The sequence below is a fragment of the Gracilinanus agilis genome, chromosome 3 (genome assembly GCF_016433145.1).
Source record: "Gracilinanus agilis isolate LMUSP501 chromosome 3, AgileGrace, whole genome shotgun sequence".
NCBI classification, from domain to species: domain Eukaryota; kingdom Metazoa; phylum Chordata; class Mammalia; order Didelphimorphia; family Didelphidae; genus Gracilinanus; species Gracilinanus agilis.
Window position 1 is genome coordinate 67,843,199 of NC_058132.1, and position 13,648 is coordinate 67,856,846.

Here is a 13,648-nt window from a genome sequence, read left to right on the forward strand (position 1 = left end):
CATTGATCCACCAATCAATAGAAAATCATTTAAAAAATTATTCTGAATTTCATGAACCCCTCTCCCCTCCAAAGTCAATATATTCATAAACAAAGCAAAACAGAAGAGAATTAGATGTGAATCCATTAAGTATAGTTTGCTTAAAAAAAGTATATAACAAATTTTATATGATACTTTCAAACTGTCCTGCTTTAGGAAACATTTATTGTATTAAGCACTTACTATGTGCCAGAGAATTTAAATTACTTGCTTGTGGCCATAACTTACTAAATTCCTGAGGCAGAATTTGAACTCAGGGATTTTGGTCTCAAGTCTAGTGCTCTATCTAATGTACTGCTTACTTGTCTTTGTTATGTTTATCAGAGAACCTCTTATAGTTCCTCATTAGAATGTAAGTTCTTTTTTTTAAAAAAAATATTGTAATATAATGCAAAACAGTCTTATATTGGTCATTGTTGTAAGAGGACACTCAAGCAAAAAAACCAGAACCTCAAAATAAAACCAGAAATACACTGATGTGAAAGATAGTATGGTTTGATCTGCATCTGTCCAACTATACCAGATTTTTCTCTGGAGGTGGAAAGCATAGAATATAAGTTCTTGAAGGCAGAGATAGTGTTATTTTAAGTTTTTGTATGTCTTGTATAGAACACAAAGCATTAGTAGCACGTTAAGTCGTTTTCGGTCATGTCTGACTCTTTGTGACCCCATTTGGGATTTTCTTGGTGGAGATATTGCAGTGGTTTTCTGTGTTCTTCTCTGATTCATTTTCCAGATGAGGAAACTGAGGCAAACAAGGTTAAATGACTTGCCCAGGGTCACACAGCTAAATGTCTGAGGTCAGATTTGAACCCAGGAAGATGAGTCTTTCTGATTCCAGGCCTGAGACTATGTACTCTGCCACCTACTTGCCCCTATTTATTGCATATTAGATACTTAGTAGATGTTTACTGGATTTGACCTATGGAATGGGGACAATATTGCTTGTATTCATGCCTAACCCACAGGGCTGCTCTAAAGAAAGCATTTTGCAAGCTGGGCTTACATAACTGGAACTACCTTCATTATTGATCGAGAAGAAAGAGGCAGAAGGTTGGATAGATAGTTGGGGCTAGATTTAGGGAGAGATTGGAATACCAAGCTGAGGCTTTTGGATTTGATAGCAATAGGAAGCTTAGGGGGAAATTCCATATATCAGAGAGTGTGCATGTGACTGTGAATGTGTATTTGTAGTTGTGTAAATTTGCATGTGAATTGCACTGTCACCTGCGGTTCTTCGGGATGATCTTCCTCCAAGGGGAGGTCTTGGGGATCCCCCTTGACCCCTTGCCTTGGGTTTTCTGTCTCTCCAGCTGCCTGCAAGGAAAGCAAGCGGCCCCTAGAGGTATCACAACACTCAGAGGAAATGGGCCTGATTCTAGGGGTCTGCGCTGGAGGCCTTGTGGTCCTCATCATCCTCTTGGGGGCCATCATTATCATCATTCGTAAAGGGTGAGTTGGGTAGGGATGGAGGGAGGGAAGGACTCTACTTGAATTCCCTTGGGAAAATTCAGGAACCCCCCCTTCTCCTTGTGGTTAGACCCAGTGTTTTCTAGTTCTTTTCATGGACAAACTCAGTGTCCCTTGACTAACTCAAGGTTTACTGCCTCTTCCCATGAACAAATCCATTGTCCCCCATCTTTTGTCATGGTCAAGACCAGAGCTCCCCTTTCCATATAGGCAAACCCATAGCTCCTAATGATCCCCAACTTTTCATTGTGGACAAACTTAAGGGTGCCTCCCTCTCCCCATGGAGAGATCCAGTGTCCAATGCCTGACACATAGTAGCTGTTTAATAAATATTTGAGGGGGGCAGCTGGGTGGCTCAGTGGATTGAGAGCCAGGCCTAGAGATGGGAGGTCCTACATTCAAATCTGGCTTCAGACACTTCCTAGCTGTGTGACTCTGGGCAAGTCACTTAACCCCCATTGCCTAGCCCTTATTGCTCTTCTGTCTTAGAACCAAAACACAGTATTGATTCTAAGATGGAAGGTAAGGGTTTAAAAAAAATAAAAAAAATTGATCGATTGAATAAAAAATCATTGTCTCTTACCATCTTTCCATTGGTAAACCCATTTCCCTTAATCTCTCTCTCCAGGTAAATCTAGTGTTTCTCACCTTCCCTTAATGGTCAAACCTGGGGGCAGCTGGGTGGCTCAATGGATTGAGAGTCAGGCCCAGAGACAGGAGGTCCTGGGTTCAAATCTGGCCTCAGACACTTCCCAGCTGTGTGACCCTGGGCAATTCACTTGACCCCCATTGCCTAGCCCTTAACCACTCTTCTGTCTTAGAACCAATACACAGTATTGATTCCAAGATTGAAGGTAAGGGTTTAAAAAAATTAATTGTCAAAAACCCATCATTTCTCATCTTCCTTTTATAGGTAAACCCAACATTTCCTGTCTTCCCTCTATGGATAAGAGTATGTCTCTCACCTCCTTCCCATGGGGTAACAGACCCCCTTTCTTCTCCCTTTTATCTTCCAACCACCACGGCCAATCAAACCCTTCTGCCTTCCAGGGCTGCCTATTCCACCTCTGGACAATATTGAGAAGGGTTCTGCGATTAGTCAGCCTTGGCTGACCACTTTAATTCTGCGCAGCAGGAATGTCTGTGGCTCTGAGGACAAGTTGTCTTCCTGTCAGTGTCAGATCGGTGGGGATGAGCCTGGTGCCAGCCTGAAGCTGGAGAGTGTGTCTGTAAACACATCAGCCATGAAAATAGCAGGCACCGTGCCTGTAGGCCTACCAGCCCATGCCAGTAGATGCCACTATCCAGGGAACTATGGCACGGCGCCCACTCAGTGTGCCTGACTTAGCCTCTGGAAGATGGCTTCACAGAGAGCGTGGCAGGACAATACTTCTCCCTTCTCTCCTCTCTCCTTTCCCCACCCTCCCCATGGCCACCGAGGAGGGAGGGAGGGATACAGGGAGGAAGGTCAACCTCAATGCCTGCATGTGGGGAAGCGAAGGACTAAATTCTGAGATGCTGAGCGAGTCAGGACCTGTTCTGGCCCTGAGCCCGGATGTGGCACGGAATGAGTCTGGGTGTTGCTGCCCTCTCCTTGAACCCCTTAGATCTCTATCTTGACATATTTGACCTGGCCAGACTGTACCGATGAGAGAGTGAGGAAGGGAGAATGCCAGTGGTGGACATGGGGGATAGGGAATGATTTGGAAGATTCTCAAGTTCTTATCCCACCTGCTCCCTCTTCTGGCAGCCACTCAGAATCCCAGAGCTAAAAGGGACCTCAGAAGGCATCTAGGCCAACCACCACCCAAGGCAGGAATCTCCTCTACGGTATCCCCAACAACTGGTCATCTAGTCACTGCTTGAAGCCTTTAGTGTTCCACTCCCAAGAGTAGCCCGTTTCATTGTTAGAAATTCTAAGGGTTGGCAATCCTTACTCTATATTGATCTGGAACCCTCCTTCCTAGAACTTCCATTGATTGCACCTCCTAGTCCTGACCCCTGGAGCCAAGCAGACAAAGTCCAAGGGGAGTGGAGATGGGAGTACCATGGACGGAGCACAAGTCTCAGAGTTCTAGCTAGTGTTATGTTCACATCCTGGGAAATGATGGATGCCACGTGGCCACCATGGCACCCATCATTTCCCAGGATGTGAACATAACACTAGGTACCACGTTTAACTCACTGTGTGACCTTGGGCAAGTCATGGCCCTCTCTGGGCTTCATTTCATTTTTGGGAAATGGGAGAAGTGAACCCTGCCCTGCCTATTCTTAGAAGGCTGTTGTGAGGATTAAATGAAGTAATGGATCAATGAGCAGGCATTTTAGAAAGTATAAAGCACTTTTTCTGATAGAAAGATGTTATAATTAAATTCTATTGTTCCTGTCCCAGCTCTTGGGGTTGGGTATTTTTAAAAAAACCTAGTGATCTTTTCTCACCTCATATCCTTTGGGCAGGGGACCCAGAATGCAACTTCCTGTGACTTATTCCATTGGAGTTTTGCCATCCTTGCTTAGCTCAGTGCCAGTCGTACTCTCTTGTGGGTGGATTGAAATTTTAGGAGTCCTTCAGCATTGCAGAAGGGAATCACTCCTCCCTTCCTTCCTCACCCCATTCCAAAATGGTTGGATTGGCTTCTTTTGCATTGGGAATATTTCTTGGGGCTTTGCACTCTCCCTAGTAGCCAGAAGGAGTTGGAGCCAAATCTCAGATTCTAGGAAATAAAGAATAAGTGTTTAGTGAATGGATGAATGAGATTGAATCTTAGACATGGAGTCGTAGAATGTTAGAATGGAAAAGAATAATGAATCATATAATGTCAGAACAGGAAAGTACCTTAGAACACAAAATGTCACCTCTGGAATATAGAATGGGAGAACTGGAAAACCTTTGGAACACAGAATGTGTGATGTGGGAGGGATTTTGACAGCAGAATGTTGGGGTTAGGAGGAAACAATTTAGACTGTTCTTATTTTACAGAGGAGAAAACTGAGGCTTGGGGAGGGGGGAAGGATTTGTTCAAGATCATATAAAGAGATGGAGGAAGAGTTGGCACTGGAAACCTTCCAGTCTTCCTCTTGCCTGGCTCAGAACCACTTCTTGGCTCCAGGCCTTTAGGCTGGGCCCACATCCACCCATTGGCTGTTGTCTCCTCCTTGCTGTTCTGGAGCAGATAAGCAAGCTGGGAGTGGGAGGAGGGCTGGGAAGGTACCCTCCTCTCAGTCTGGTCTTGTTTGTATTAAAGCTGAAAAACTAGTTGAGATTCAGTCAAGAGGGAGCCTGGTGGGTTGGCCCTAATTCCTTGCTGCCTCTTTGGGTTCAGGGTTAAAGGGAGACTAGGACAATTGGGGGAACCAAGTAGAGAGGGGACTTTCCAACTGTCCTTTGTGTAGGCTTTTGCAGGCCTCTCCCTTCTGTACCCTCCACCCTCTGACTCTCTCAGATTATCCTGGATTGTGAGGGGTCTCCGAGAGAGGCCAGACCTTTGAGGGAGAGAACTCTGTGGGAACTTATGAGAACAAGCAAATGAGGTATGGATTTGCCTAAGGCTCAGTTGCATGGAGCTATGTTTAGCTCACTAGAAAGGAAAATCTTGGATCTAATTTAGAGGAGAGAGGTCAGGGGGTGGCAGGGGACTGGAGAATCCTAACGGAAGTGTTCCACTTTCAGACACCCCTTGTACTTGCAAGAGGACTGTTGGAGACCCCTATCCCTTAATCCTAAAACTCTTTTTCCTTACCACAGTTTCCAAGACCCTGCTCCATTCACACTCCAGGGGAACCTGGCCTTACTATGTGACTCAAGCTCATGACTTCACTTCTTGAGATCACTGGCCATTGTTTTATACATTTATAAGGTTGAGTGACCTCCCTGTCCTGGGGAAAATGGACACAGCTATGTGGTAGGCTTTCGGGGCCCATGTGGATGAATGGAGAGACTGATTTGGAGCGGCACTGAGAAATTGGAGTTGCCAAACCAGGAAGAAAAGCAAAAAGCTTTATGCAAATATAGATTAGTGTTTTAAAACTGGAGCCTTAGAGGTAGATTCTTGGGGTCTCATGAGAAGGGTGGAGGTGTTTGAAAGTCTTTTGGGCTTAGTCAACAGGTGATAGCCAGAAAGACAGACTGATACCCTTGAGAATCCGGGCTGAGAGTGGGTGAACCTAGCCAACCCAGTAATAGGTGAGGTAGGGTGTAGGAGAGAGGGAGGAGGGTGAAGAGGTAGGAGAGTGTGTTGGAGGACGGGGATGCTGAGTGGCAGAGGAGGGTTCAGAAAGACTTTATTTTGATTTTTCAGGAAACTGTAGGCATGTTGGGTAAAGACCATAGAGCCAGAACCAGATTGGAGCACATTGGGAAAGAGGCAACAGAATAAGATAGAAAAGTTAGGCCAGGAGGTGGGTCACTCTGAAGGACATCAGAAAGAGAAAGGAAAATGGAGAGACAGATAACAGATGCCTAGAGTTACCTTTCTTTTTTTCTGAACATTGTATGTGTCAGGAGGTACTTTCTGATGAGGAGGGAAGGGGAACAGAATTTCCTTTCTGAAGTCCATCCTGGGCTCCTCTGGCCCAGACTGTAGTTTTGAGTGAGTTTTGAGTTTGACTACTTCCAGGAGAGATCCTAGGACTTTCTTTGCATTCTAGGAAACTTGCCTTTTGCAAGCATCATTCTGAGTGCCTTATAACATACGGTTCCACCACTATTGCCTAGTTTGCTGGAACCTTGGGCCGAACCTTTTTCCTTAGAGGTTCATAATCTTTGATCTAGAAGAGACTCAAAGAGTCTCAAAGCTCACGTAGTCTGACCCCTTTCCCTGAAGCATGAGGTCTTCCTCCAACATCTCTAACATGTAGTTATCCAATCTGTACTGGAAGACCTTCAGTGAAGGGTAACTGAACTCATTATTGTACAGTAACAGCTATCATTGTTTCTTCTCATGTTAAACTAAATGTAAACTTTTACTCACTGATCCTCTCAGAGTTCTGCTCTCAGAATCTAGCAGAACAAGGCCAATCTTGCTTTCAGATGACAGCATTTCAGGTATTTGAAGACACTGAAGATCCCACCTATATTTTCTCTTCTCCAGGATATAGGATACATCCCCAGTTTCTCTGCCTTATTCCCAGGTAGTTGGGTCTCTATTTCCCTCACCCTCCTACTTATTAATACTTTGGAGGCTATGATGCCCAGATATGATTGAACTAAAAAGAATACAGTGGGACTGTTGCCCCCCTCTTGCTACTCCTATCAATGTGACCTGATGCAATCAGCATCCCTTCACCAAAGTCCAATTTTGACCCCTCATTATAACATGGGGTGATCATAGACTCTTGAACACTCTACTATCTGCATATGGCACTGAATTAAAAAGGTTTAGAAAGGGTTGGTGATGTACGTATTGTCTAAACACCAGCCTGAGTTCAATGACACTTAACCATCTTTAGTCTGGCTATAGTAATTTTTTGTCCAAACCCTTACATTCTGTATTAGAATCAATACTAAATATTGGTTCCAAGGCAGAAGAGTGGTAAGGGATAGGCAACTGGGGTTAAGTGACTTGTCCAGGGACACACAGCTAGGAAGGGTCTGAGTCCAGATTTGATGTCAGGGCTTCCCATCTCTAGGCTTGGCTCTCAATCTCCTGAGCCTAGTGACCCCTATAGTAACTCTTGAAGACAATCTACTGAGTTTCATAGAAGTTTTGATCTGTGCCAGGAGAAGGATTAGAAATCCTTGTTGAAGTGGGCAGGCAGTATGGTACAGTGGTTTGAGCACTTGAAATGAGCAAGATCTGGGTTAAATCCCTTTTGGATATATATTGACTGTGGAACCCTAGATAGAGTGACATGATGGATGAAGCACTGGACCTGTAGTTAAAAACTATGTTTGAATCCTGCCTCTTACATTGGCTAGCTGTGGCCCTGAGCAAGTCACATTACTGCTCTGTGCCTCAGTTTTCTCATTTATAAGATGAAGGGATTAGACCTGTTGATCTCTATGGATCTCTTCCAGCTCTTAATCTATGATTAAATGATCATAATTATTTTTTGGCTTTTACATCACACTGCAGTGCATATTCTCTCTCTCTCTCTCTCTCTCTCTCTCTCTCTCTCTCTCTCTCTCTCTCTCTGTCTCTCTCTCTCTCTGTCTCTCTCTCTCTCTGTCTCTCTCTCTCTCCTCTCTCATCTCCCTTCCTCCCTCCCTCCCTCTCTCTCTCCCTTTCTTTCTTTCTCTCTCTTCCCCTCCTCTCTCTTTCTCTTCTGGCTCCCTCTCCCTTTTCCACTCTGCCTGTCTCTGTGTTTCTTTTCTCTCTCTCTCTCCAACAGGAACTGTTATCTAACTATTCATTCCCTAGCCTTACTTGTCCAATTGATTTTTTTAATCCAAGGCCAGGACCTAACATTTACCTCCATTTAATTTCCTCTTATTTGATTTGGCTCACCATTCCAGTCTGTCTTGAGTCATCATTTCATTTTAGATTCAATTTGTCATCCACAATGTTAGTTACCCCCTTATGTCCTGCCATCCCCTAGTTTTATATTATTCACAGATGTGATAAGAATTCTATCTATGTCTTTACCTAAATCCAAGGTCAGAATCCATTAGAGCACTCCATTAGAGTTCTACCCATAGATAGATGGACATTGATTCATTAATCACCTCTCAACCAACCCACCAATGTGCCTGGATGGGTCCTTTAAAGAATCAATTTCTGACAAGTGAATTGAGGTCTAGATTGAGATCTAGAACTAGAAGGAATCTTGGAAACCATCTAGTTCAGCACAATTACTTTACAGGTGATGAAACTTAGGTCCAGGAGGTTGAGCAACTTGTTCAAGGTCACATAGGTAGTAAGTTGCAGATTTAGGATTTGACCTTTGATCTTGGGAGTCCAAGATCAGCACTCTTTTTCATTCATTGCTGCATATTTCCTTAACTTCCTTGACCCCAACCCCAATATGCTTCGTAAGGTTGTTGTAAGATACAGTGGGAAAATGGCCATTAAAGTGTTTATAATAGTTACAGACATTATATTGTAGAAGGAACATAGTCCCTGGACAATGAGTTAGACTAGGTCCCTTTCCAAGTATTGTATTCAATGATTCTCTTAGGCTATTTGCCTTGTGGGGTTTTGAAGGGAGCCTTCTGCTTGTTGCCTCACCAAGCCAGCTGTGCTGGCTACAGAGCTAGGGGTTCAAGGATCTCTTAGGAGCTTCAGTGGGGCTTTATTGGAAAAGGTCTGGACTGAGATAGCTTGGAGAGTTTAAATTTGAGACCTTTGAGTTTAGCTGCTGAGATGGGTAGTGTGTAGGTGTAAACCCATTAAAATCAATTAGTATTCAGCTTATTAAAGTCTCTAAAGGTTGTGTACAGGTTGATGGACCAATTTGCAATGTGACAAGTAGGATGGTATAAATAAAGAGAGTAGATAGGCACTGTATTCAAAACCCATTTCTTCTTCTTTGCCACTATTTGGAGGGGAGACAAAACTGAAAAGGGTTAACATCAACAAAAACAATAGAGCCTAAGGGGCACCACCTTCTGCTCCACATGGAAGGGCATTAGCACCCTGAATATTTCATGGACGAGCCCCAATTAAGATATACTGTTAAGGGGTCATTTGCTTTGGGTTATCAGTTATTTGATTTAAATTTCTAGAATTGTAATCATTCTTAAAGTTATGATTCCTAAATTCATTACTGTCATTATTATTTTTTATTTATTTCCATATCTATTATTTCATTGAATATTATTTCTAATTGCTTGGAAGAAATTCCTACAGTTCATCATTATGTGGCCCTTCTTTCCACAGAAGTGGCAGGTAAATGATCAATAGTTAGGTTCTTGGAGAGGGGAAAGTGCCATTGGTTAGTATCATGGCCTTTTTCTTGTTTATCAATTTTGTCAGTTAAGTATTTTAATTCTCTCTGGATCTTTTCTAGTAAATTGTTAGTTTCTGATTATTTTTCCTTAGTGCCTTTAAAGACATATGCAACAGTTCACCTCAATTCTTTGAGATCCATTTCAGGCCACTTTGGAAAATGCATTTTAAAATAATCCTGGACTACTCTGGAACAGTTATTGACAAAATGTTGTTTTTATATAACTAATATCTCTTTCTATAGAAAGATCAAACTCTAGGTACCTACCACCCAGTTCAATGAGCCTATCCATAAATTGGTGTCTCATCATCAGATTGTTTAAGGCATTTGAATTTAGTACATACATCCAGCCTTTCGGAGCATTCTCGAATTGCTTTTAGAATGGTGTCCCTAGCTTGATGTAATTGCATATATTCATTGTGATCATTATAGTCCCAATGAGGATCTGCAGTGTGCTGCATTGCGCCCTTGGGCTTTATTAACATGAGAGATGATCTTATTCCTCTCGAAGTCTGTTAGAAAGGTGTGGAGCAAATGTTCAACATCCTTATAAGAAGGATCAAAATGAAAGAATATATTGGTCATCTTTTTTATTACTAGGATAGGTTCATCTTTGTAACTAGGAACATTGCATTTAAGCTCCTTTATATCCTGGGGTGTGAAGGCCTATGTTTTTTTTTTTTTTTTTTTTCAGATATAAAACCCAGTTTTATTTGTAGGTTTCAACACTTGAGCTTTTAAAAAAATATCAATCTGGGACTTCCAGGCACCATTGATCTCTATTTTTAGGTGTGACTATGAACTGGTAAGCTAACTCTGCCACTTTGAAATCAGTTTCAGACCAATACATGTTGCCCCTAATCAAAATGGTCACATCACACAACTACCACTTTAGAACTGATATATTCAAAGTCTAAATCATTTACCTCAAACTATTTTTATAGAACTATCCCAAGGTCAAAAAGGTCTAGTAAATTGGCAAATCTGAGTTATACCTTTTTGTCACACTTCCATTCCAAAATGCCTAACAAAAATAAAAAAGTATAAAAACTCTTTATATTACCCACAAAAATATTCACATAAAGAAGCAATAGCTTGTTCAGTCATCTCTTGTATTCCCCTATTCAATCTAGACTGCCACAATTGGGCAGGAAGAAAGCGCGAGGAAATTTTTTCTGGCACCTTTTAAGTGTAAACCTTAAAAGCAGACATAGCTGCTCCAGGTCTGTCAGAGATGCATCCTATGTTGTTTTAATGTTAACACATCCCCAGTTTGTAGTACTGTGGGCACTTCCCTTAACAGGAAAATGCCTTCATAGGAATTGGTCAGTGGTCGTGGTTTCATAGGAGGTGTCTGTTTGGATACTGAGGTAGTACAGGTAGGAACCTATATGGTAGAAGGATGAAGGTTTCTTGGAGCTGGGGTTGGTTGTGGGATGGGAGAAGGGACAGGGCAGGATGGAGCATCAGGAGAAAAGGAGTAGGGGAGGGAGTGTTAGCCAGGAGTTGCTTGATACAAGAGAGGAGGTTTTCCATCCAAGACAGAGGAGCGGGGTCTTCCATGTCTCTTTCAGTATGTATTTCTTTCAATAGTTCAGGAATAGGGTTGGAAAAAATAAGATATATTTTGGAAGGAATTGTCTTTTGCCATTGGACCATTTAAGGAGTGCTTAAAATTTTCCAATTGAATTTGAATGTTGGCTTGCATTTTAGCTTGCATTTTCTGTATGATAACTTTTTGTGCCTTAACATTTAGGAATTGGAAAAGAAAATTCCCTAGCAACATAAGAAGGAGACATTCTGAAAACTTAAAAGTTCCCAAGTGAATAAAAGCCAAAAAGGTTTCTTGCAAAGTAGCATTCATGATGTTTGCAGTTGTATTTATAAAGGTCAGATTAAAGGAAAAGGAAAAGAAAATAATTTTAATGTAATTTTATCTATTTACTGTACATTTAAAATATTTATTATTATTATTATTATTATTATTAGGGGTGGGGGAAAGAACCACTGATCTTATTTTTATAATATTTTATATGATGTTATATGATTTTATTGCTGCTCTCCAGTGGTAGAAAAACAGCCACTGCAGTTCTGTAAGAGGCAAAACTGAGTGCTTGCTAATGGCCTCTAGTGGTGAAGAGGCAATGGGGGTGGGGGAGGCAGAATCTAGGTGGGAGTGTGGAGAATCTGGCTACAAAGGTAGGGTTGAGGAGGTTTTTAAGGCAAGGATTTTGGACTGGCTTTAGGGGCAAGGACACCTCTTAGCTGGAGTGGGAAAAGGTTTTAGCTAAAAGGAAGTATAGGAAAGCAAGCTGGGGTGGGTGAAAAAAGGAGCTAATTAGGAGGGAGGACCAGCACCCCCTGCAGGGGCTAGGAGCTAACCAGCTGCTTGGTAAGGGTAAAAGGGATCCTCCTCCTCTGGGCTGGGGTTGGGGGCAGGGAATTTGAAGCTTACCAGTAGCAGCAAAAGCAAGCAGCAGCCACAGAAGAAAGAGGTAGCAGGAACAGCCTCTGTAAGGGAGAGACCTGGCTGCCAGGCTCTCCTGGTGGGCAGGTGTAGGCAATGAGTCTAAGAAAGCTCTGAAGGGTTTCCTGGAGGGATAAGGGAGAAGAGAGAGGGGAGAGGGGAGAGGGAAAACCATGGCAGGAGAAGAAATCTGGTTCTTCTAGTTCTGAAGTCCCTTTGTGGTCAACAAAATGTAGGAGTAAAAATACATAAATACTCCTAGTATTTAAAAATATATAGGATTTTAATAATAACCAAAAAGAGAGGGAAAAGAAAAGGATTCTTTCAGTCAAGTGAGCATAGCAAAGAGAACCAGAGATTCACACTTGCAGTACTTTACAAAAAAAAGTAAAGCCCCAAAAGAGCCCATCAGAGTGGATCTCAGACAAATTTATCTCCGAAGCCTCTGCATGTCAAATGAGGACATACTTAAAAGGATGCTGGGAATGTACCTCAGGTGTGGCAAATTTTCCACCTGCAGTGTAACCAGTCTTGAGTTGTCCTGATCAGGTTGTATGTATGGGCTACATGTGGAAATCCCTCAGCAGTGTCTGCCATCAAACCATTGGTTGGCCTGTTATTGCTTATGTGATGGTGCAACAGTGTAGGGACTTGTGAGAGTATATTTTGAGCACTTGTGAGTATTTGTGAATCAGGGTGTGTGTAGACTACTGCATACATGAATATATGTGAGAACATGTATGCAGGGGCACATAGCTATTGTTGTGCCTGAGTGTGAGTATTTCTCTGGGTGTGTGGGTTCAGTGTATTTCTATGCAACGAGAATGTGAATGGGGGTATGTAAGACTTTGTGGGGAATGTTTTGGGGACTCGACTGAGTGTACTGCTCTGTCAATGTTTGTAGCTGGTGGGGAGATCAGTGTCCTTTTCTTGAGAGATAGAAAGAGACAGAGAGAGAGACCCCTACCTGCCCCCTCCTCCCCAATGTCTCTTTTCCCCTAGCCAAGTCCTCTGTTTCAGGTGCCTTCCCAGTACCCCAAGGTCCAACCATGCCTCTTAGCCCCGTCCTTGGCATTTACATGACTTCTGTTCTCTGTTTGCACGCTGCCCAGGAGGGACTACTATTCCTACTCTTATTACCCGTAAGTAATCTGGCCTTCGCCCTGGCCATCTGTGTCCCCAGTGTTTCCCATTCTTTCTCAGACTAGCCTTTCTCCTGCATTTATCAGTTTTCCATCTCTTTGCCTCTAATCATGCTATTTTCTTCTTGCCTCTTTTTTCAGTTTCTAACTGCTTTGCTTGTTTTTGTTTCTCTTTCTCTCCCTGTCTGTCTTTCTGTCTTTTTTTTAAAGTTCAGAGCCAAGATGACAAAGTAAGAATAGTAAGAATCTACAAAATACACCCACCCCCAAACTTTGGACAAATTCTTCCACAAATACACACAGTGTCGATGGGAAGAGTGGGCACAAACTTAGTTTGGTCTCTATCTTCAATGTTGCCTCTATGTCTTGCTCTGTTTCCCTCTTCCTCACTCCCTTCCCCCTTCTATTTCTGCCTTCTTTTTCTCTCTTTCCATCTCTCTCTCTCTCTCCCTTCCTCCTTCCCTTCTCCTTTCTCTCTCCCCTCCTCTCTCCTTTTATTCCCCCTTTTTCTCCCTTCTTTTCCCCTTTTCTCTTTCTCCTTCCCTCCCCACTCCCCCTTCTTTCTCTTCTCACTCTCTTTTTCTTTCTTCTTTCTCATCTCCCCTTTCATTCTCTCTATCACTCCCTCCTTACCTTCCTCCTT

At 42.7% G+C, this 13,648-nt stretch overlaps 1 protein-coding gene and 1 non-coding gene across 2 annotated transcripts in view; one reads left to right on the forward strand and one right to left on the reverse strand.

Moving 5' to 3' along the window:
* Positions 1-13,648, forward strand: part of PTPRU (protein tyrosine phosphatase receptor type U) — a 128,559-nt gene that overhangs the window by 77,929 nt on the left and 36,982 nt on the right. Inside the window, exons 14-15 of the mRNA XM_044667962.1 lie at positions 1,353-1,491; positions 12,976-13,005. Coding sequence (XP_044523897.1) covers positions 1,353-1,491; positions 12,976-13,005 — 169 coding nt within the window. The remainder of the gene's footprint in view (positions 1-1,352; positions 1,492-12,975; positions 13,006-13,648) is intronic.
* Positions 10,505-10,636, reverse strand: LOC123243470. Its single transcript, XR_006505992.1, has one exon. It is a non-coding gene; the product is annotated as a small nucleolar RNA SNORA31 (small nucleolar RNA).